We start from the raw sequence: 25,150 nt of genomic DNA on the forward strand, positions 1-25,150 counted from the left end.
CTGTGGTAACACTGGTTCCTACCCCTCCTGGAGTCCCTGACCCAGGGAAAGAGGTGGAGATCGGATACACAAATACAAATACTTGAGTAATTGTGAATTGTGAAAAATGTTATAAGGAAAAAGACAAGGAGTCTGAGAGATAAATATACACATTGACATAATTTAGATTTTGACGATGGGGGTGGGGGGACTCCCAGCAATCAGGTGAGCCCTTTCTGAAGTAGTACCCTAAAGAATGAGAACAAACTTACTAAGGGTAGAGTTTAGGGAAAAGCATGCCAGGCAATAGGAGGAGCACATGCAAAGGCCCTGAGGCAGGAAAGAGCTTGGCTTTGAAAGCATTCACTCAGCAAGTATTTTATTTACTGGGTGCCACCACCTGCCAAGGTAAGCTTTTGTGCCCTAGGAATACTACAATGAATAAGAACAAGTGCACGTCATTAACCTCTGGGAGCTTATGTTCAAGTACATTCTAGTGCTTTCTCACATACTCCAGGAGGTACTGAAAATGTAGCACGCACCACATCCTGGGTTACTGCATTCGTTCTTATAATATTCCTATACTTTATTTCCCCCCATTAAATTGTAGGGGTACTAAGAGCAGTGGCAGTTAACAACTAAAATTTATTAAGCACTTACTATGTGCTAAGCACTGGGCTGAAGTGCTTTGCATACATCATTTAATTTAATCCTCACCAAAACTCTCTGAGGAAGAGACAGTTCATAGTGTCAATTTTACATGAGAAAACTGAGGCACAGAATGAAAAAAGAGAGTCCAAGATCACATAGTGAGGAAGTGGCCATGAAGGATTCCAGGGAGTCTAAGGGCAGAGCCCAGATTTTCAACCACTTTATGCCACACTGCCTTCTGAGGGGACAAGTCCAAGGACATGGGATGTTTCTGTATGCCCAGCAGCACCTAACACAATCCCTACACACAGTACATTCTCCGTCCATACTGCGGGATGATTGTCCCCCAACTCCAACCCTACAAGAGCTCTAGCCTGGCCTCTGGGTGGGACCCCTCCCCCTTCTGATTCCACCAATGGCCGGGAGAGGGTAGATGGCCCTGGCCCAGGACTGTGGCTTGGATCCCTCCTCTGGAGAGAATAATCACCCCACCATCACATCCCCACCCCTTGGTCCAGGGATGCAGCCTTCCCGCGCTACTCTGCATAGCGGGCATCTGCCCTGGGACATGACTGGCTTTGCCCTGGGACACATCTGGGACACGACTGCCCTGGGACACATCTCCTTAACAAAGCTTCCTGAGGCATGTGCCAGAGCAGGTGGTGGCACCACTAGGGATCAAAAGATGAAAACGTCCAAGCCTCTCTGTTCCTAGAGCTTATAACTGAAGGCCTGCAGGATGGCCGGCCACATGGGGACGTACATAGAGCTGTACCCTCCCCTTTGCTCTCGATGCGTTTGCCAGTTGTTCTCATCTCAAATGGCACCACATTTTGGATGGGGGAAAGGCCTGGAAGACTGGAGAGTTCACCACTGAAGGGCCAGGTTCCTCAGGGGCCACAGAAGGGAGGTTAGTCCTCTGAGAGTGAGAGGCTGGGACCCAGGTGGGACCTGAGCAATGGGGGTGGGGGGGCATGTGGCATGCTGGGGCTTGGAGTCTGACTTTGATTTCAAGTGCTGGGTGCGGCCACACCTTTGCAGTGTGTGACCCTGGAGGAGGTTGTGTCACTTCTCTGAGATCATTACCTTGTGCACAGAACGGGGGTTGTAAGAGATGGGGGGATCCTAGGGGTGCTCCTAGTAGTCTCAATGAGCTAAATGTGGAGGTACTCAATAAACAGTGGCCCTTTTGTCACCAACGCTCCCACCTCTGAAAATCAGCACTTTAGCATTTATCCCATTTTTGTCTTGCATTAACACGAAGAGGGTACTTGTCTTTCCTGCTGTTGGGCCACAAGCTTCTAGAAGGACACTGTCCTCGTCACACTCATATCCCCTGCAGATTGAGATGCTGAACGGGCTGAAGTCTGAGCCCCAGTCACAGCAGAAGTCATTACCAGCCTGAACATCACCAGCTGCCCCTTTCTTGCCGGGCGCTGCGTCCCCACACAGACATTATTAGTTCCCTTAATCCACTGAGCTTGTATTACCCATAGTTTACAGACCAGGAAAATCCTGGAGGGAAGAGGAAAAGTAACTTGTCTAAAGTCACAAGCAGCAGCTCCCAAGCAGGTGGGCAGAAAGAGCACCCATCCCGGCCCTCAACCAAACCCTGTCCTACATCCAGGCCAACACTCAGAGAACATCCAGGGAGCTCCAGGCTCACTCAGGGCCACACAGGACAGGAAGCCTTGCCACAGAATTTGGGATTTTATTTCCTTGAGAAGCAAAAAATAAACTCACATGGAATTATCTCTCCCCCGCCACTCCCCCCCATATATTTTATGTAAAAATTCACAGGCTGTGAAAATGAGAGGAGTCTTACCGTGTGCCTTTTAGCATCTTGGCATCTGGAACTGGAACCTTCCACAGAACTGAGAGGAAATATTAAATGACCAAGGACACGAATGGAACCTTCCCTAGAAGTGGAAATGGAACCTTCCACAGAACTGAGAGTAAATATTAAATGACCAAGGACACGAATGGATAGGTGAGTATGTGGAAGAGAGACGTGTGTTTGTTAAAGTCCTTTGCCACCAATGCCTTCTAAATATAAAATGCTGAAAGATATAAGAGGAACTGCTCTGAAACTACAAACTATATTAAGAACATAGTCAATTTTTAGTTCCTGACATGAACGGAGAAGGGAAGCAGCAGGGACCAGTATTCCAGAGGAAATTAAGAAAGAAGGTAACTTCTGAGCAAACTACCCATTTCAGGCAGTGAAAGAACATGTTCAGATAAAGTATTTCCGTGCCACTGTCACACTCACCCTTCAAGATGGGTCTAATTACTCTAATTTTCTGGATGAGGAGGCAGAGGCTTGCAGAGGCTGATACACTTACCCAAGGATGTCACAGAGTGAGAAGCTCAACCCTGACTACAAAGTCCACACCTTCTACCGGACACGGCAACCTGGTCTGGCTGCCCAATGGGACTCCCCAGCTCCCCTGGAGAAAGCCAGTCAAGAGACTGTCCCATCTCAAGCAGGAGGATTTCTCTTCTCAGCACTGAGCGCAGTCGCCCAATGCTGCATATCTGGGCATGTGTGCCCCACAGAGGGCAGCCTCAGTGCCCCTCAGCGTCCTTGAGGAAAACAGTCACTCAGACGCAGGGACTCCCATCTCTCAAGGACTGTTCCCGTGATGCGTCTCCTCCTCCTTCAACCAGCGAAACGAGGCTGTTCCTTAGGCTTTCCAGACCATAACTCCCCTGTTCCTTAGATGTACTGCTTTTTAGCCGTTTCTCAGAGGCTTTTCAAATATGGAAACCTAAGCAGGTAACCTGTCCTTAACCTGTTTTCGGTGACCTGTTTCCTGTCTCTCCATGCCTTCCCTGGGGCACTGTGTACTGCCCTCGGTTCAGGAGAAAGCAGCTTCTGAGGAAACCTGAATCAGCCCCGGGGAAGGATGGCAGCACATGCATCTTTCCATTGCCTGCGGCTGCTCAGAGAGGCCCTTAGCATTCCTCCGAGTGGCACAGGGAGGAGGCTGTGTTTTACATGGATCCAAATATTTGGAGACGCTCCCTGGACAGGAACAAAGGGACGCCACTAAAAATCCATCTAAAGAAAACATCTCAACAGGGATCTCAGTACCTATTGGTGCAAATCTGCACTTATTTTATTCCAAGACCTACTCTCTTAGTTCTTAATTAAATATTTTAAACTCAGGTTGCTTTAGAGCAAAAACAACCCAATGAATATTAAACCTTTAGTGTCCCTGGAAAATACCGCTCTGATCTTAATCAAAATACATGTATTCTAAAACCTTTTCTGATGTGATATTTGCTAGATGAAAGCAAAGAGCTGGTCAAAGGGGGGGTGTGTGTGCTGGCATTAACCAAATTCAAGTGTATCAGAGAGGAAATCATTTGTAAATCCCAGGTGTTAACTCTATCTCAATGCGGAAAATAGACTGCAACTCCAGCTTTGTGGGGAGAGAACAAAGACAAGGAGATTCTTCCCACACAGTGTTTTGTTGGCTCAGTGTGCATCTTAGGAGCAAGTCTGTTCCTACCTGGCAAGTAAACAAAAGAAACATACTGACTTACTGATCTCTTGATCTCTCTCCTCCTCTCTCTCTCCTTCACTCCCTCTTTGCCTCCATCCTTCTCCCACCTCTGAAGTATCTCCAATAACCTGCCTGTCCCTTGAATAAAAAGACTTGGTGATCAATGCCTTGGTTCCCCCACTTTAGTGTCTAAGAATATCTGGAAGCATGGGTGTTATTTATGCTATGAAATTAGAATGAATCTAAAAAGTAGTGTCCACAAGGAAAGGCAAACTGGTGGATGTTATGAAATTTGGCGAATGGTAGGTGGTAGGAACACAGGCTGCCTGGGTGTTTCTAACTTGTGTCTAATTATTGATTAAACAGTGACCCCTCTGGGGCAGGGTGCCTTAGGGGTTTTTTGTTTGTTTTTCTTTTTTTAACTTTTTTAGTCAGGTTTAACATTCATACACTGAAGTACATAATCATTAGTACATAGCTTAAATGAGTTTTATAAATTTAACATACTTACATAACTACCACTCAGATAAAGATACAGAACATTATCAGTACCCCAAAAACCTCTGTGTCCCTTTCATTTGGGTAGGTTTTTTTTTTTCTTAACAACCACCACACCCCACCCTCACTCCCCAGCAATAATTAGAAATGCTGGCTAAACTGCAAACTGAAGAAGTCACAGGTAACCCCAGAGGCAACACCTAATATATTGCATCAGGCAGTTAATGCTTACATTTCTGTGGGACAGACTCACTCCCACACTCTGACACAGCCTTTTTTTAGCCCTGTCCTCAAAGAAAAGACACCATTGAGAGCAAAGAGAGGTCTACAACAGCTTCCATGGGTACAGAATGAGAATCAGCTGAGAAAGTTATAGACGTGGAGGGCAGGGAAGGAAAGAGGGGGCAGTGTCCATTCTGTCCCCCCAAGGTATCTCTGGGAGACTGCTGAGATCAGACGTTCACATGGGTTCACCTGAGGCCATGGCCCCCACAGGTGGGAGGGACCCATCACGAAAAAGATAACAGCCCACATATGTCAGTGCCACGACTGACCAGTCCTTGTGCTGGTCAGACCCAGCTTGGGAACTAGTTGTGAGGATGGCACCTGGTTTTTTCACTAGTACAATGGGCTGACCAGAACCAACCCCTGCCTTTGACCACTAAGGAATGCTGTGAGGACAAGTGAGTGGGCCCTCACAAAACTGCTTTGAAAGCAAATATAAAGTAACACTATATTCAAAACATAAAATCCGAGCATTTAAAGTAGAGGTAGGAAAGTCAAGTGCCTCAGGGCCTGGGTGCCCTGGCCACAGAGGGCGGATACTTGGACAAGTGTTGACTGTTGCCATGTGGAGACTGTAGGTTCAAGGAGGCTTTTTCTATAGAAACCAGCTCATTTTCATGTAAAATAATACACTTCATAAAATTTGACATGGATTCCAGTTTCCAGAAAAAGGAATACTCTGGGCCATATAACACCCATCGTCAGGAGGGTGCAACATACAGATTGACAGTTCTCAACCCCTGGTCAGACTGTACTGGTCTTCCCATCCAGGGCTCTCCATCTTTGTTCCCAGCCCATCATGCTTGAGGGACCAGAAACTGTGGAGAGCAGTGGGTCACAGGGGCTAAGAGGGGACACACACTCCAGGCTAAGGACGGCCAATTGAGTCCAACATCCTATGTTTGTAAAAAAATATGATGAAACTGAGGTTTGGGCAGGAAACGTGGTTTTACCATGGCCACCACAGTGACACAGTGGGGACCTCCCCACTCCCATGTCCAGCACCCTGCTTCCTGCAGGAGAGGCCGCAGCTGGGGGACAAGAGCACAGGCAGCGGGCAGGAGATTGGGCCTCATCGCGTGGACCTGGGGATTCTGCTCATGCCCAACAGCCCCCGCGGCCCACAAGCCCGAGGCTCTCCGCTGGCAGGGCCTTTGGGGGAGCCTGGACGGACGCTGTTCCTTACCTGGACATCCAGGTTTTTGCGCGAGGAGGCAGGCGTGTTGGCATAAGAGCTGATGGAGGAGCTGGTGTTGATGTCATCAGTGCTGAGGTTGTCTATGGTGTCACTGATCCCGCTACTGACGGAGCTGCTGTCATCCCAGCTGCAAGACAGACGCACACATCCTGAGCACCAGAACCCCAGGCTCTCAGCTCAGGCTGACATCCAGACACAGACACACACCGTCCCAGAGGCTGCCGGGGTCACACAGCCCCAGGCAAAGCTCCTGTGCCTCTGAGGTGACTCATCTTCACGGGGGCCATCTATCCTTGCTGGTTTGGACTGGCAGCCGGGTGAAGTGGCTGCTACGTACCTTCCCCGAAAGGCGGGGAGCTTCCCTGAGCAGAGGTGGCTAAAGACACAACCCATCCTCAACTTCACCTTGGGAAATGGATCGAAGTCCCTGGCTACTTCCCAGGCCTAGTGGCAGAGTGGGAACAGGGGGTTTGGAGACTAGACTTGAGGTAGTGAGATAAAGAGCAACAGCACGACTCTCCCTGGAGTCAGTGAGAAGAATTTTCATGGCTGCACGAATCCTCTGGACGCCACTCCTGGAATGAAATGCCAAGGGAAGGAAAGCCACAAAAGTCAGCAGAAGCCTGTCGAGTCTATTGGTACCTCTCATTCTAACTTCCCAGGATACATCTAAAATAGAATGCTTCATTTCCCAACTCTCCATCCCACTGAGACCCACCCCCCACCTACTGCTGAAGTCAAGTCTCCAGGCAATGCTTCTTCTTGCTCCTCCTTACCATCTCACACCTCCCAACACCAGCAAGACGTTTATTTAATCCACCATCTAGTCCAACCATCTCTCCTTGCAAAGCGCATCCCAATGTGCACAGCTCTCCAGCTTTCCCTCCACCCCCCAGTTCAAGCTGCTACCAGCTCTGCCTAGGTTATGGCCAATAGACCAGGTGGGTTCCAGGTTCCACTTCTGCTCCCTAACAATACATGCTCCCCACGGCGGCTGTATCTGAAACATAAATCAGATCCTGCTGCTCCACTGATAATATCCTCTAGTGGCTTCTCGGGTACTGAAAATCCAAATCCTCGCCCTGTGATCGGGCCTCCCCCTTCAGTCCAGTCTGTTGTCTGCCTGTGTATACTGCCTCTGTACACAGGCTTCTGTTCCTTCTAAGCCAACATGATTCTTGTGTTTGAGGCTTTCCATTTGTGGTCCCTCTTCCTGGACACTTGTCCCTGCCTCCTTTTCATCTGAAGTGTCACCCCCTCAGAAACACTGCCTGACCCCAGAAAGGCCTTCCCTGGTCCCTCTATGTACAGTGTCCCCCCCCCCAACCCTGCTACCCATCAAGCCTGTTGCATTTTCTTTTGTTTGGTTGCAGGTACAAAGCAGGTACTCAATAAATAAGTTTTGATTTAAACTCATGGGGCTATAAAGTAAGCTTCTAACACTGCCACCCTGTTATGTTCTACTTCATCTAGTGGAAATAGGTGCGTATTATTGTGTAGGTGGAGAAACTGAGGCAAAGATAGGCCAGACTGCTAGGAAAGGTGGAGGACAATCTGGACCCATCATTCTGACTCCAGAGCCACCCTCTTTGCTGTGACACAGGTGGCATTCCATTATGCCAATTTTCAGTCCACATGGGAACCTGCCCAGGCCCACGCCCAAGGACGAAGCCAAGGCTTGGGAGGCCAGGCACCACGTAGGTTCAATGTCACAAGCAGGAGTGGCAGGGCCAGTCTCTATTCGTAGCTGGGGCTGTCTGATAACAACGCACTGAGCTAAGCACATTACGCCACCCTTCAGCCTTCCACGTGAGTCTTGCTGAAGGCCTGCAAAGCAGTTGCCTGATGTTTCAGAAATGCCGGTGGCTGAGCCTCCCTCCCCCACCCTCCATAACTGAAAAGAAGTTCTAGTTTGTTCCACCAGCTTGTAAACATGAGCAGGATGACAAAGGCTTATGGAAAACCCTTTAGCACGGCATTCCTATTTGGCTTCCAAAAGCCCACCTGGAGGGTCCCACAGAAATGCAGGGAAACTGTGTGATGGTGGTTCCCAAGTCTGGAGCACAGAGCCAGGAAGCCTGAGGGCTCAGAAAGGGGGTTCTGTGGATAAAGTCCCAGGCTCTCGAGTCCCTGAGGTGATTCCACTGCTCTGCCCGGGTCTCCCATCTGATTCCAAATCCTCCTCTGAGGCCTTTACAAATCCTGCCGCCCACCCTAACCATCTCCTTCTCTGAATTTCCACATCGACTCACACATTTCGGTTCTTTTCGATACGCCCATACAATTTCCTAGTTATTCCCTATAGAAAGGCCTTCCCGACCTTCCAGATCTATGCAGGCACCTACCTGCCTGTTGATAGCAATGCAGTGCATCTCATATGCCGGGCATCGCGCCAGGTACTTTAAATACATTACACAGTTCACACCGGCACAGACCTATCATCCTCCTCATTTTACAGACGAAGAAATCGAGGTGGAATGAACAAGTATTGTGACCAGTATTTTCCAGTCAATGTTGCAATTAGGTCTAACGTGCAGACCTGTCTCCTTTCAGAACATGTGCTCCTTCTAGCCTGTGTCACGCTGCCTGTCACAGCAGTGGCCATTCACTGAAAACTTGCCATGTGCCAGTCATTCAACACTTGCACATATTCTCACCACCTCCCGTATACACCCATCGAAGGCCTTGCGCCATCATGAGGACACGGAGGCTGTGAGAGTCATCGTGCAAGGTCATTCTGCAAAAGCCTGGCAGAGCTGGGACTGAAATGCTTTCCTCCTCCCACCACCTGCAGGTGGCGCTGCAGCCCGGTCGTCACCCTCACTTTGTGGGCCGCCTCTCCTCCATCCAGGTACACAGTCGGTGCCTATTAAACACCTCTTGACTGAACTCATGTGCAGGAGAGATGGGGCAAGTTCTGATGCAAACTCACCCCCAGCAGCAGATTCGGAGCTCAGCTCCCTCGCCACTTTATTCTTTGACAAGTCAAAACTTCTGTGCCTCAGTTTCCTGATGGGTGACATGTGGACGATATCACTTAAGATGGCAACTATGTAAGGTTCTGCTGAGGAAAGCATGCCATAATGAATGGAAAAAGACTCAAATCTGTTCTCACGATTTGAGTGAGAAAAGAAAATCCCTTGAATCTTTAATTGCATCTGCTCTCGGCAGTTAGGAATTTCATGTAGCTAAAATTTCCTATAATCCGATGAAGAAGAAAGAAGGCTGATGGGAGAAGAGTGTGGCTGGAGGGAGGAAGGAGCAAAGTCAGTAACAAATGCCCATGAATCCTGGCCCCGGACTTTTTGCTTTGAAATTGTATCTGCTCTTCCCCTGTGGCCTTTCAACACCAAGATATTATTCCAGTGGAGCACGGGGCACTTATTGCACACATGACTCTCCCTCACACAGTGCCCAGAGCACCGTGAGACTTACTCCGAGTTTACAGGAAATCCTTGTAACTGAGCTGGTCCAGAATGGGAGAAGCCAGTGATCTACCCCCACGGAAGAGTGGGAGTGGGAGAAACTAGCGATGAGGATGAAGGGGCAGCAACACTAAAGAAAACCCACGCTGAGCACGAGCTGCCTGTGTGCCAGAAACCAAAGCGTCCCCCGCACTCAGAAAACCATCATGTCTCCTTCACTTCTGGAAGTCTTCCAGATATAAAATCTCTGACTTCCAACTTGTCCTTTCCCAAATTCAGAGTATAAATGGTCATGAGCCACCATGATTAGGTCCGTGAGTCATCTTGGGAATGATGTATTTTAAGGAAAACTAGTTCCACGAGACACTCTGTGCTAACAATACCGCTGACCTGACAAGGGAATGTGGAGTGTGCTCTTAGAGATTGATATTGTACATGACATCTTCACGATTGTGAAGTCCTGGAATGGTCTCTTTAACTTCGCCTAAAATAGCACTTCCTAAACTTATATGACCACACAGGAGATGCTGAGAAGAATGAACGCACGACTCTGGAAGACATACAACTGAAGCCCAGAGCTGCCAGCAGTCATTTCATCCTCAGCTGCCTGAGAAAGCAACTGGCACACTGGGAAGCAGAGTCAAGAGGCCTGCCATCACATGAGCTCCTGCATCCAGCTGTACCCACAGACCGAGCACCCCCAGGGGACCAAACTGGGAGATCTCGTGCATTCCTTTCTTTTGTTCAAAACTGGTTTGCTTAGGTTTTTGTCACTTGGCATATTCATGCTAACCAATGCGGAATTGCAATTTGTAAAATGACTTCAGATATGTGGCTGAGAGTCAGGCAGGAAAAATGTGGAAAGCATGCAGAATTCATTCAGGCAGCAAGGACATTAGTTAAATCCAATGAAGTGGCAAAGGAAATTAGGTACAACCTGGGAGGAAGACAAAAGTCCATTAACCCAAGTCAAGTGATAAATGTTGAAAGAGGTCACAAAAACTGAATACGATTGAAACTTGAAAGAAATCCAGAGGATCTGTGTTTACTGTGTGGAGAAATGAAATTCCAGCTCAGAGGCGAAAGGGATCCCAATGACATAGCAAAAAGAATGACAGAATATTCAGGTATGGCTCTGAACAATCATTCTGGAATCTGAGTTGACCATTTCTGCATATCATACTCTTGAACCTGACTGAGAAAAACTATATGATGGTCCTGGACCCACCTGAGATGATAAACCTACTACCCTTAGTTGGGAGTAAGTTACTTTAAAGCCAAAAAAAGGTTTAAAAAGATGGAGATGATGAAGTAAGTCATAATATTAATACTTAAGTTTAAGATGAAAGCTTTCTGATAACAGGGATAATCTCTGTATATTTATAGTATTTAAAAGAATAGATGGCATATTAGAGAATTTGAAAAACAGTCTGTGATTTCGATTTTAAATGAGTACTGATTTCTGCTTGAGATTTTTAAGATGAAAGATTTGAGAACTGGAATCATATTGTAAAAAGAATGGGAGTGTTTAAGATAATTTACAACATTTGTAACTTTAATAGGTTTGCATGCGTTGTTTAAGTGCTTAGAAAGATTTTGCAGGGTAGGCTGGTAAGTCTACCCTGTTAGATATTTGAAGAGCCTGAGGAAACCAGGTATGTTAAATTTGTGAATACAGTCAGAATTATTCAAGAAAACAATTATCTAAACTTATACACATTACTAATTGTTTAATTAAATTCAACTTGTTGGGCGGCCGGATGGCTCAGTTGGTTAGAGCACGAGCTCTCAGAGCAGGGTTGCTGGTTCAATTCCCACATGGATGGTGGGCTGCGACCCCTGAAACTAAGATTGAAAATGGCGACTGGGCTTGGAGCTGAGCTGCACCCTCTACAGCTGCATTAAAGTCTAAGAACTTGGAACTGATGGGCCCTGGAGAAACACACTGTTCCCTAATATTCCCCAATAAATAAAAAAATTAAAACTTCAGTAAATCAAATAGTAAAACCTAATTAATTCCAAGGAGCCCTTTTTGGGTGCAAAAACATTACTTAGACATTTAGAAAGATGAAAGGATATTTCATTTTCTAAAGGAATAAATGATTTTTACATGAATGACCAGAAAAATAAATGAACCCAAGAGAGCATCTCCACTCTTCACCAGTTTTCCCCACTCTGGTATACCTTTGCTCTATACTGTGAGACTTCCAAAGCTACTCCCAAAAATCTTAGTGGAAACAGAACTGTGTTCAACAGCTGTGGGAAACAAACAGAAGAACCCCAGGGCCTCCTCTAGCCTTAGGTTCTATAATAGGAAACTAAAAGGGATATGGGACACAGAGCTTGGCTGGTTTCCCTTTTTTAAAAAATTTCAAGACCCCATATCATAGATACGCCATATAAATTTGTTGGCTGAGATATCTAGAGAAATGGCAAGAAGATGCTTCTGTTCATTCTTAATCACATCAGCACAAAAGCATCATTTCCCATCCAGATCACAGCCACATACCTTTTTCTCTACTCAATGAAATGTCATCCATTGGTCCTGTCAGATAATAGCTCAGCTGGAGTTATAAGTGATTAGATTTGAAAGTGACATTCACCTGTATTAGCCAATGACAGGTAGAAGGAATTCCATCAAACATTTGCTTTTTGCTTTTTTTTTTTTGTTTGTTTTGCCTCAAGACTCCTAAACTCAATATTTTTGGATCCTGAGCCAGGGGCCTTGAATTAATTTGTTCATCTCGTCCAGTCAGCCAGCGCCCTCTACGTGGCAGGCAAGGCAGTAGGGATACAGCGATGATTCAGAGCTGTCCCTGTCCTGGACGGCAAAGCCAGTGGACGCGACAGACCAGAACACACAGCTCAAACACAAATGAAAACGTACAATAGGGAGATGAGCAAAGGGCTCCAAGTGGAAACTGCAGTGGTTCCAGACATCAATTTCAGTTTTCAGTATCTCAGGCCTCCAACCAATTCCCAGCACAAGGTAATCATCTGGCAGCTAAAGCCCAGGGCCACCAACGCTGTGTGCTGTACGTCTCTCTCCTTCAAGGTATGAAAGTGGCAAGGACAAGGAGCCAGAAGAGCCAGGAGAGTCAGACCGTGGCTTCCCCTATCCCCAAAACTACTTCCTGTGAAGCATTCAGACACATCACTTCCTCTCCAGGCCCTAGCCTCCTGTATAAGGTGGGAGCTAGAAAAAGCCATCCCAACGGCTGCTTTTTAACTGCCATCCTGTGAGTTTAAGCTTAGAGACAAGTTGGCACAGAGGCACATGGGCACACTGCAGCTAACCCCCAACACATCACTGGTCTCACAGCATGGCCTCCCCTTCAGGAAAAGCTGCCAAACAGGAACTGTGCTTACTGGCCTCTGGGCTTCTTCATGGATGATTTTACCCCTCAGAATATTCTCCTCTAGGCCCACACAGAGTCCTTTAGGTATTTGGAATAGGTGCCAATATCTTAAACATAGGAGACAATTAGCTCACCCTAAAAGAAACTGCCCTCTTTAGAGAGAGATGTGCTTTCCCATCTGAGCCATTTCACTTACTGATGCTATTTGACTGGCCCTGAAATTTGAGTTTGCAAACCCTTGTACAGAGGCTTTAAAACCCAATTCACAATACAGTCTGCCTTAGACTATACTATTTATCCACAAAGGCATAGGCTGCAACCTTGCCTAATATTTACAGCCACCACTGGTGGTGTTTACCAAGTGCCAGGTAATGTACTAGGCACATTACATGTATTATTCCACTCTCATTTTCTCCCAGAAAAAATATAACCTTAGGGCCCAGGGCTCATCAGAAGGATGAGATTCAAACTGGGGTCTAATGACTCCACGCAGCTTCCCAGTTCATCAGAAAGAGAGTACATATAAATTAGCTTCAAAATCTGTCTGCTAACCAGCCTAATTGCAAAAGAGCCTCCATCTGCCGACAGCAACCAAGTACCATGTTTCCCCGAAAATAAGAGCTAACTGGAAAATAAGCCCTAGCATGATTTTTCAGGATGACATCCCCTGAGCAGAAGCCCTAATGCATCTTTTGGAGCAAACCTTAATATAAGACCCGTTCTTATCTTCGGGGAAACACGGTACATCAAGAAGACACGGACAAGAGAGCATTTTCACCAGAACCAAGGATCTCAAGGCCTTGAGAGTTGGTCTGCTACCTCGTGGAGAAATACAGATGTGAAGAGAAAAGGCTCTCCAAAAGTGACCAGAAAATGCATTCAAATATGGAAAGCCCCATAAAACCAGAAGATCCAGTTTCAGAGTCTTACAAGAAATGCTGACATCACTGTATGAGGAATTCAATTGCCACTCAGAGGGCTTAGAGCACAATTTTAACAGCCCAAACCCATGCTATCTGCTATGAAAAACACAGGTGAAAGAGTCATAAATTATGACTCCCTGTTTTCCTTACTGTTGTCGGAAGTTTGAGTATCCCATAGAACTGAGGAAAGAAACCTACTTTTACCCAGCCCCCCAAAAAAACCAACTTTAATTTGGACAAATTTTTAATATCAAGCTTTTCTGGGAGTAGGTAGATGCAGCAGGAATCTGTAATGGAATTAATGTGATCTTATAACTTCATCTCCCATGGAGCAAAAAGGCAACACAGAATCCCAAGGTTAGAGGGGATGAGTCGACAGATTTTTCCACTAGGATGTATTCCTGGCTTTCAGCAGGAGACTCCCGACTCTGGGAGTTATTGAAGGATCCTGAGAGTCGAGAGTCGAACCCTTTTCCGATGGACTCCTTCTGAGATAATGTTTATTCAAGGGAAAGACATGCTAACTGATGTTGTATAAAAAAGGAAAAATCAGATGACAGATACATATTCTCTGCTCACTAATAAGCCACAGCAAGTTAGCAGACACAAAGTACTGCAACTGTGGTTCCGAAAAGCTGTCTTCACAAAGCAGTGGATCCTAACCCCCAGCCCCAATTACGCGTCTGCTTCCAGAAGGCCCGACATTCCTCACAAACAGTCTGAGCCAGCCGCTGCCACCCTTTCTGCCTCTTTCCTGGTGACTAAACTCACGCTGAGAGGCACCCAAGGCTGTGCCCAGGCCTTACCTGCTCACTTTTCCGGTTCTGCTCCAGAGTCCCAGCAGAGCCCATTTACACGGCCCAGTGCCCCCCGACAGACGGCTGTATTCAGTTGCAAAAGCCCAGACTGGTGGAACTTGTTTTCTGGCTATTGTTCAAGGCAATTGTTCCTGTGAAACCCCAGGGCCCAAGCGGAATGAGATCCTTTGGTGTGGATGAGTGAGCAAGCCCAACCGTAGGCTTAGCAGTAACCCCTAGGGAAGGGAAAGGGTTTGGCTACCTACAGTTCCCACCAGACAGGTATGTTAACTATTTCCTCCCCAGGAGGTTTTTTCAAGAGCATCATCTCTCACCACTGCTGGGGCCTACTAAGAAAACCTACCTTCAAAGAATACAACAGGACTCCTGCAGAATTCTACCTTTCACTGTCTGAGACTGACACTATAATAGCCAACTTTAAGTGAAGTTTAAAGTTGTGCCAGACCCTGTGCTAATTTGATTACTTCCATTATCTCATTTAATCCTCACAACTCTATGATAAAAATATAATAACAATGCTTATTTATGTGCCAGGCCTTGTAACTTCATATTTTCTCCCAGGTACCACGAGAGAGACTAATACTCTCTGTACCCATCCTAGAGACGTGACAACTGAGGCTTGGAAAGAAAGGCCCAGAGGCCATACAACTAGGAAATGTCGCAGCTGCGATTCAAACACAGGTCCAATAGAGTTCAACCACCTCATTTATTTACCCATTTGACACATTTTAATGAACACCCATCATGTGTATTAGAAAGATTTTAAAGTTTTCCACACCAAAAAAACAACAGATAGTTACTTGAATAAAATCACAGGAAAGTCTCTGCTCTCTAGGTTTCAGCCTATAGTTTGTAGTTCTGGTACAAAGTGACCCAGAAGCTGAGCCCAAATTAAAGCACGAGCAGAGTCAGACTCTAATCTCTGTAAATTTAGTGTCATCTAGCAGTGGGGCCAGGGTACCGCGAAGCCTCAGAAGCTCTGGGTGGAGACAGCACAAGCTCTGGAGAAAAAAGTAAACTACATGTGTGTTTGAACTCTGGCTCTGGCATTTACTTTGAGACAACAGCTTTCCCTCCAGAAGACCCAGGTTTCTTCCTGTGTGATACGGTGCTAATAACACCCCGTCCTCACAAGCCTTTTGTTGGGACCAAATCAGATCCCCAGGAGATAACCAGCTCCTATCAGTTGCAGTTCAGGATCCAGGGAACCTGCAGGGACCACAGGAAGGAGAGGCAGTCCTTCCTACACTGTGAAACTGACGATAAAGTTCGAGTGCAAGAACTTGCTTCTTGCTGCCTTAAATGGACAGTGTCCCAGGGGAGAAGCAGCTTCACAGACGGTGCCAGGTGCAAGGCCAATCATTTGGGGTGGAGAGAGGGACCGAGAGCCCCATAAAGAGGGCTTCAAGGGGATTTAGCAGCACTCAGAATGCCCCGGGGTTGAGTTTCACCCTGCAGCACCTTTGTCCCATTTTGGTAACTCATTCCTTCAACAAGTAGGTGGTCCCCTGAGTAAGCGTGAAATTCCTCCCTTTGGCTCCAGGGGCTTGGTCAGGTTGGAAACCCCAGAGCTCTGGTCCAGATGCCTTAGCCCCTCATTGTTACAATAGGCACCAGCAAGTCTGCTGACCTCAGTTACACAAAGCCCTCCTCCTCCCGGGCTCCTCCAGAGAGGGTTCCTGACATTTGGTCCACTGCTTTTGCCAAAGATCTCAATTAACCCATCCTGGTGTCCGTTTACTAGAAGATACACGCACCCTAAACGTTAACAGAATTCAGCATATTTTATATAGCTAATGAAAATAACGGAACACTTACACAAGGTGAAAAGTTTTAATAGTGGCTCCAGGCACCTTGCTAAACACTTGACCTACATTATCCCACACACTGCACTCAATTACCTCGTCAGGCACAAACTATTAAAGTTCCCTTTTCACAGATGTGGAAACTGAGGCCTTCTGAGGCCTACAGAGTCTAGGAGACTTGCCCAAGGTGCCAGAGCTAATAAAGAGAGCTGGATTTGATGCTAGACCTGGTGGATTCTGAAACTCAAGCTCTTCTTAAACACATTAATTCAACCTACGAGCAGAAGGAAAGATGCTTCTATGTAGTTGATCACGGTCATAAGAGAACTCAGAACTCCCACTTGTTACCCCCAAAGCCCAGGACACTTTTTAATGCAATCATTATTCTTAAAACATCTCCAATTAGTTAAAAGGGGATGGGGGTGGAGAAGAATCCCAGACAGAGCATTGGTTGGCTGCCCAAGGTCTGAGTAAAGGGTAGGGGAAGTAGAGTCCCAACATTCCCACTCCCCCCTCTCTACCTCCCCTGCTCCCCACTTACTTCCCAATACATCTTAGGGGGTCTGGTAACCAGAATATACAAAACAGAAGCACAACTGCCTCAGGGTAGCTGAGAGAGGTGGCTGTCCCCCAAACCCAAGCTGGCCTCAACTTGCAGTTTGTCAGGGCCTGCCCTTAAGCTACTCCTTCTGGGGCAGTGGGGAAGGGAAGGGAACTCAGGTCAAGAAACAAGCACTCAAAGTCAACGTCACAACCCCCAAGAGCGGCTCAGCCCTAGCTAATTAGCTACCTCAGAACTCATGTGAGCAGCGGGTTCGCATTAACATGCTGTGTGCAACTTCTCCCTCCAGGACTCAAGAAATCCAGATTCCCAGGAGGCAGCCCCAGAATTCCAGAGCACAGTCCCAGCTGCCCAAGGCCAGCTCCAAGGCCATGGACACCCCCTTTGCCCCCGCCCCCATTTAACTTCCACTTAGGCTCCCACCAACCTCTGAACTAGGTACAAGCACAAACCTAGCCACAGACCCATCCATGGGCCCAGGAGCCTCAAAGGGATCAAAGAGTGCCCAGGTGGAACTACTGCCAAAGTAGAGCTGCTTCTTAATATTCACGTCCCATCCCTCCCGGGGACCAGCAGTATCTGTAGCCCAGGCAGGCCATGTTTGCACGTTCTCATGTGCACTTTGCTGAGTCCTTTACAACAAAAAAAGTGCCCTACATCCAGCTGAACCCGCATTTAAACTCGCAGAGGTCAACTATCCCAGCCATCGTCCAGGCCCAACAAGGCAGGCAGAACGGTGGAGGGGACATGGGTCCAGTCCGTGCTTTGCTTATTAGCTGTGTGACCTTGAGCATGTTACTTAACCTATCAGTTCCCACTGCCTCACCTCACAATTGAAGATAATATTGCTGGCTTTGCAAAGAAAATTAAATGAGACAATGTCTGTTATATGCTTGGCAAGTAGTAGGTGGTAAGGAACATGTTTTCTCCTCCCCTTGTCTGGCTTAAAAATAGAACTGTTCCTCTCTGGGTAGCTTTATGGCAGCCCTAACAAACAAGCAAAGCACTCATACTTAAATCTCCCATGCCATCTCTCCTGGAGCCTAGTTTCCAGAAAAAAACCCACCCAGTAATTTGCAGTATTAGTAAACACAACCGCAAGTTCAACTGGCTTGTTAGATTCCAAACAAAACCTCCAACTGTTAGTCATTTTAATCAGGGCCCTCAGAACCACTAGCAGCCCTTGCCAGGGGCCCCCATGACTTTCTCCAGCTCCCTCCTCCCCCCCAAGCTGAAAGGTCTCCCCCCAAAAGCCCAGAATAAAGTACTCCGACAGCTGGGTGGTCAACACAGTTTTTCAGTATCAGCAGCCTAATTTGATAAGATGGTCTGAAAATATTGACGTTAGTGAAATGTCCTTGGTTCACCTGGCCATTTGGGTAATGCTCCATCTTCTATTGAAACTATCAAGGTTAAAGCGAAAGGGGAGAGGGGTGGGAGGGAGAAGGATGCTGCATTTCCCGCAGCATATAGCCCCTGGGGACTGTGGCAGCTGCACACCACTGGCTGCTCTGCCCGGCTTTTTAAATACCATCCAGGGAACGACAGGGCAGCATGCGCGCCACACCCGGCCCGAGATTTCAGGAAATTGTCCTACCTTGTAAGGTTCCTAGGCCAGAGCATTTCACTACATTGTGGTCCTCAGAGGAAGCGGACAAAGAAGCTGAATGAATCTCACGATGGCAACTCCTCAGCCAGCTGAGCCAGCCCACTCCAAGCCAGGGAGTCCCAGGCACCCAGCTACACCGCTACTAAAGGCTGGGCTAGAAGGGGATCACCATTCTCCAACCCAGAAAGAAATCCGATCCACCAAAAAAATTAACCCCTAAAGTGCTGAAGGGAGCGAGAGGTCAGGTCCGAGTGCTAGTATCAAGTCAGCTGTGAAAAGTTTCAGCAAAGCAAAAAGCTAACACCAAACTCTGAAACCTTTACCGTAAAGCACAGAGTAGAAGGGCCCTCCATATGGTCCCCGGGGAGCAGCTCAAGTTGAATGAAATCTAAATGTGAAAAAGATCCCCACAGACTGTGCTAAAACGTTGCAGAAAGTCTTTTCAGCCAAAAGTGCTACTTTTAATAATGACACAAACATCACTGATATCATTTCTTAGCTCATTCCATGGACAATTGAATGCCAAGCATTTGATTGAAAAGATTAGTCTACAGAGATAACTTCTGAACCCAAAGAGGAAAAGATGCCTATTTGCGTAGTGAATGATGACATACATTTTTTCCAGTGAGGTCAATTTTGATGCAATGCCAGCGAAAATAAGCGTTAATTCCTAATGCTACTTATTATTATTATTTTTTTAAAAAAAGAAGCTCGGTTTGGGCATGGCTACTTAAAACATTATGGTACAGAGGTTGGGAGGGGAGGTGGGACAGGAGAGCATCCCAGTTCTGGGATGGGAAGGGGTTGCACCGACTAATCCCTATTAAAACCTGTAATCAAGGAATTCAGAAGGCACTATGTAAACAGGTGCCATGAACAATGAACAACTGTTTTATAATTGAGAATTCAAAAGCAAAATTATGTTATAGCCACAAGCTTTTATTTCAAAACGAAGAAGGATTAAGATGCTCTCCAAAACCCATACTCCCTCTCCAAATATCCTACCAGTTGGCTCCTGGCCGCTTTCAAATACTTTCTCTGAGAAAGTCTGTCCAGTGGGCTCCGGGAGTAAGGTTTTTTGGATTTTTGTGTGTGTGTGTGTGTGGTGGGGTGGGCTGGGACGTTAGGAGAGGAAGCAATAACTGGCTCCAAACAGGGTCTCTGTGTGGTCGGTGTTTGCTTAACAAACAAGCTGCTTGAAGGGGAAAGAAGAACTATTCCTCCCCCAGCCAATGGGGAGGGAATAAAAGGTCAGCTCCGAGAGGAAACAGGGTCTAGTGGGTCTTCCCAGGTGAATGCAAAAGCAAACTTGTCCAGGAGCAGAGATTGTAATCTCGAAGGAGTCCCAACCAAGTTAATCATTCCCATCTCATCCCCCAGGGCCTTCCTCTACTTGAAACACTGCTGTCAGCATCTGCAGAGGGGAGTGGGAGGCAGAGGCCAGGGGTGGAGAAGGGTGAGGCCAGGGCGGGAAGGTGTAGGGCAGACTCACTGAGACAAAGAAGTCAGGATGGACCCAAAGTCTGGCTGACAAAAATGCTTTACTTCCTCTTACCTTCTACATCGTCTCTGGAACAGGATTTATCTTTACAACATGGCTTGTTTGAGAATCTGGCTGACCAGATTAATTTGGGCGGAACGGGATGGTGACGATGTACATGGAGATACACACACACATAGGAAAGGACAGATATACATATGCATACATACACACACATATAAAAATGTCCACTGTTTGCTACAGTCATTCATTGTTTTAAGCAAACATGTAAAAATCCACGTTAACTGCCATGATACACTAAGGAATGTCTATCCATTCATTTATTCATTCATTCAACTGATACTTATTGAGTACCCGCTATGTGCCAGTCGCAGTTCTAAGTGATGTGTTTACAGGTGTCAACAAAATGGACAAAAATAAACGCCCTACTCTAATCGGCCTTACTGTATAGTGGTGGAATTATAAAATAAATGAGATTAAATGTAAATTTTATAATATATTAATGAATGATGCTAAGGAGAAAAAGTAAAGTGGGGACGAGAATGTGATTTGTGGGGGTTCTGAAATTTTACATAGAGTGGCTAGAAAAGACCTGCTCAGGGAATTACTACAGACCGGAAGGAAGGTTTTGTGACTATCTGGGGGTAAGAGTCTCTAAGAGAAGAAACAGTCAGTGCACCTGGTTTCTTCCTCCCTCACTGGCTGTGCCTCTCACTTTCCTTTGCTCACTCTCCTCCTCTCTTTAGACTTCTAGGGATCTGTCCCTAATTCCTTCTCTTCTTTACCTCGTCTTTTCCTAGGTGATCTCATCCATGGATTCAGATACTAGATATAGACAGGATGTAACTTGTACATTCATTCCAAGAGCCTGACGCCCAGTGTGGCTGGAGCGGGGTGAGCAGTGAAGCAAAGGGAGCTTAGGAGGAGGTCGGGTCAGAGAGGCCAGGGGTAACAGAGGGAAGAGGTGCCTGAGGAGAGCCTTAGCACGTCGCTAGAAGCATCTTGGCCTTTACTTTAAGAGAAGATGCACTGGAGGTTGAATACAGAGTTTCTTTTTGTATAAAAGGTGGTGTAAATCTCCTACAACACTAAATATGTAACTTTGATTATGCACAATTTTTACAAAGGGGAAGGATTTTATTGCACAAGACACTGTACTTGAAGGGAGTCTCAGTCCTCTTTCTGTGGTTAAAAGTAGGAATTGCATCTTCAATATGAACCGCTTCACAGTTACAGGTGCAAATTCAGGGAGGCCGTTTCCATGCTAGGAAAGATAGCACTCTTTGTGGCTAAGAGGTCCAACAACAACAGGAGAGAAAATAGAAAGGTAGGTCAAACAACGCTGTGAGAGCAGATGCCCTTCCATGCTTTTCAAAGAGTCATTTCTGATTCTGGCTTCTAAATAGGCCATATTCCAAGGACCTAGAACTTGTAACCTTTTTCTCCAGAGACAATGTTATGGATGATGTGCAGGTTAATTCAGAGAGCCACTTTTCAAACCAAAAAGAAGCTGATAAATTTTGCCCAGGTATCAAAGAGTAGAATGAAACTTCATAAACAGAAAACCACTGAAATTAATCTGAAAAGATGTTCATTTATTTCTAATGAATACTTTATTAGACCGATACGAATGAAGACGGCTTGCTCCTTCTCCTTCAACAGTCTCGCCCTTTTTACTGGCCAAGAAATATATCAACCATTTCATAAAACGAAACAAAATTTTCTTTAACGCCACCCATGTCCATACTGCCCAAGCCCACGCTAGTCTTTGCTCCACGTTACAGCAAAACACCTGAAAGGAGCTCTCTGTACCCCAACTCCTGGGGCCGGTTGTGACTTCAACCCATCAGTCCCACTTGTGTCCTCACTATGCCACTGAAACTACATTTTATTTCTCCCAAGAACATCCATGGCTTATTTCTTGCCAAAGTCAATGGTCAGTTATCTATTCTTACTCTGACTTTCACCAGCACCTACAGCTTCTTTTGTCTTAAATGGGTCTCTTCTCAGGTTTCTATGCGTTCATCTGCCCCTGGCTTCTGTCTCCATCACTGGCTGTGCCTCTCACTATCCTTTGCTCACTCTCCTCCTCTCTTTAGACCCCTAGGTTCCGTCCCTAATTCCTTCTCTTCTCTACCTAGTCTTTTCCGAGGTGATCTTATCCATGGCTTCAAATACTAGCTGTAGTCGAACAACTGTAAAGTGGGTTTCTCCGGCCTGGCTCCTTTTGTGTACTCAACACATCTAAAATCTATTACACTTTCTACAAAATCTTTGCTTCCACTTCCAATTTGTGTGCACCCCCACTCCTGAAGCCCTCCCCATCTCAGTCAATGTACAGCTATCCATCAGTCATCCTTAATTCTGTCTTCCCTGATTGCCTCCTATGTAATCCATTACAAGTCCTCTTGGCTAGGTCTCCCCGACATGCCTTGAACCTGATCGCAACTCAGCATCCACAGTAAGATAACCTTGGTCCAAGCCACCATCATCTCTCTCCTCAAACAGCCACCTCCCTGATCACTCAGCCTTCCCTCTTGCCCTGCTAGGCTCCGCAGCAAGGACAGGGATTGTTTCAAGTGGACCTTCCTGCTGAAAACCCTCCAATAGTTTCCCAGGGAAGACAGAAAAAAACAATCCAAATTCATTCCCTCGGCCCAGAAGGCTCTCTGTGATCTGGCTCCTGCCTACTCCCTCTTGCACCCTCCTTCATTATGTTCAAATATAGGGCACAGGCCCTCTATGCACAGGCCCTGAAAGGACCAGCCTCTTCCCATTTCATAGGCCCTGCACGGCGCTTCCCTCTGCCTGGTATGCCCTTCCCCACATCTCCCCTTAGCGGCCTCCTTCTTATGGTTCAGGTCTCGGATGGGATGTCACCTCCTCAGGGATCTCCTCCTAAACGCTGCTGCAGTTACTTTCCACCACAGGATCCTTCATGGTACTTACCAGTCAGCACATTGTCTTTTTTATTATAGTTTCAAAACAATACGGAAGCTTGAAGACAGGAACACTGTCTGCTTTTGTCCTGAGCAATCTCTTCCCCGTGCCCAGAGCCCGCTGATGCGCTCCTGGGCTCAAGGGGCACAGCGGGACAAAACAGGGAATCGAACGTTCTATGCAGGCTCGTGGGGACTTTGGGCACTTTCAAGGACTTTAGCTCAATGATTCTTAACCTTTTTTTTGGTCATAGACCCATTTGAGAATCAGATAGAAACTCAGGCCTGTCTCTGTAAAAAAAAAAAAAAAAAAAAAAGTACATGGACAACATTTTGCACACAATTTTAGGGGACTGATTCACCGACCCCCCTGAAACCTGTCCGTAAACCCCAGGTTAAGGGCAGCTCCTTCTGAGTTTTATGGCACTGACTTCACTCATACACAGTCTTCCTTCACTTTTATACTAAGAGTCTTTCTTTCCTTAATTTGAGAGCCATTCTTAGGCTCATTTGGGTTGTTTTCTTCTGGCTTGCTAATAATAGGACAAAGAGAGAAAAGAAGGAAGGAAGGCTCTTCCAGATGGATGAAACAGAATGGGAAGAGGTTAAAAGAAGATCTGTGAGAATGAGGCGCACCACACTGTCTGCTGTGGAATTTTACTGCGAGTGATCTGCGCTGGACAGTGGGAAGGGGAGAAATAGTCCTGGGGTGTTTAGGAAAGTCTTCCAAGTATAGGCGTGAACGAACATTGTAAGAAAGTAAGAAGCTTTGGGGTAGAAAATGAACTGCATTCAACAGAAGAGCCACTTCATGCTAACCTATGCCGGACATTGGGAATAAAAGGATGAGTAAAAGAAAACGCCCCTGGCCTTGATGGAGCTCGTTACTCGGAGGACACAAACAAGGAAAATCATTCTGGATGTTATGGTAAAAGTGATGATTAACACGTGGCTGGAAAAGAGAGTCACAGGAGGTACTTCCTTTCAATAGAGTGGTCACAAAAGGTATCTCAGGAAGTAACATACAAGGTGAGATGAGAGGGAGCTAGTCAGCCATCAGAAGGAGGGGAGTCAGGTGTTCCAGGCAGAGGGGCTGTCAAATGCAAAGACCTGAGGGAAGGAAAAGAGTGTCAAGGAACTGAAGGGTGGCTACCATGCTTAGAGCCTGGGGGAGGGAGGGGGCGCCAGACGGTGTTCATCCTCTGAAGATGCCAAACCCATTAGCAACAGGTGACCCCAGTGAGCCATCAAGAGCTTCAGAGATGTAGTCAGCATGTCTCTGTATCCCCTGCCTTCTTGCTCCATTTCCTCAATTCCGTTCTGGGGCTCAGAACCTATAGGATAAATGAGAAATCCTCCTTTCCTGTTGACAGGATTGTGCAGAGTCTCTGCTTGCCCTTGGTCCTGCGCTGGCTTATTCTTTCTATTTACACAGACTGCGGGTCCCGCCCTACTTTTCCAGTGAGGAGATGATACTGTCCCCCAATCTTATCAGAAAGACAGAATGAACTACATTTTAGCTTCAAACGTTGCATCTTGTGGAGCTGCAGTTTCCGATACCTTCAAGTGATTCATTCTTGGGATTGTCTGGAGCCCACACGTATGGGTACCCACACATCAAAGCACACGCACTCCTCCATTTGAAAACAACAGGCTTCCTTCATCACCAGGAAGAGTACCCACCCTGTTATCCATTTTACTCCCCTCCCATCTGAGCCTGAAACCAGGGGCTTGTTAACAAAACCTCGCAGGACAGAGAAGGCGGGAGAACACAACCACGGGTTCCAGCACCTTCTGCCTAAAATCACTTTCCACCCTCAGTCCCACAGTAGAGATGCCTTTTCTAACATGGTGCCAATCAGCAGGAAATCAACTCCAAAATGGCAGCATTTCCAACAAAGGACATGTGAGGCCACAGTTATTTTCAGGATAACAATAATTCAGATTTATAGACTTTACTGCCTACAAATCTCATCTACTTTAATTCTCACAACTGTGCTAACGTGTATTATTATTCTTACAGTACAGAAAAACAAACTGGAACTCCAAGAATTTAGATGATTTACTCACACAACTGCTAAGGCCC

General features: G+C 46.6%; 1 protein-coding gene across 7 annotated transcripts in view; it reads right to left on the reverse strand.

The window, feature by feature from the left end:
• NAV2 (neuron navigator 2) overlaps positions 1 to 25,150 on the reverse strand; it is a 710,917-nt gene that overhangs the window by 65,569 nt on the left and 620,198 nt on the right. For all 7 annotated transcript variants that reach the window (XR_013994137.1, XM_081061904.1, XM_081061902.1 and 4 more), the window contains one exon: positions 6,112 to 6,250. Coding sequence is in view for 6 of the 7 variants with exons in the window: in XM_081061904.1 (XP_080918030.1) it covers positions 6,112 to 6,250 (139 nt within the window). In the remaining variant the exon portion in view is untranslated. The remainder of the gene's footprint in view (positions 1 to 6,111; positions 6,251 to 25,150) is intronic.

This window comes from Rhinolophus hipposideros, assembly GCF_964194185.1.
Source record: "Rhinolophus hipposideros genome assembly, chromosome: 10".
In the NCBI taxonomy this organism is placed as follows: Eukaryota; Metazoa; Chordata; class Mammalia; order Chiroptera; family Rhinolophidae; genus Rhinolophus; species Rhinolophus hipposideros.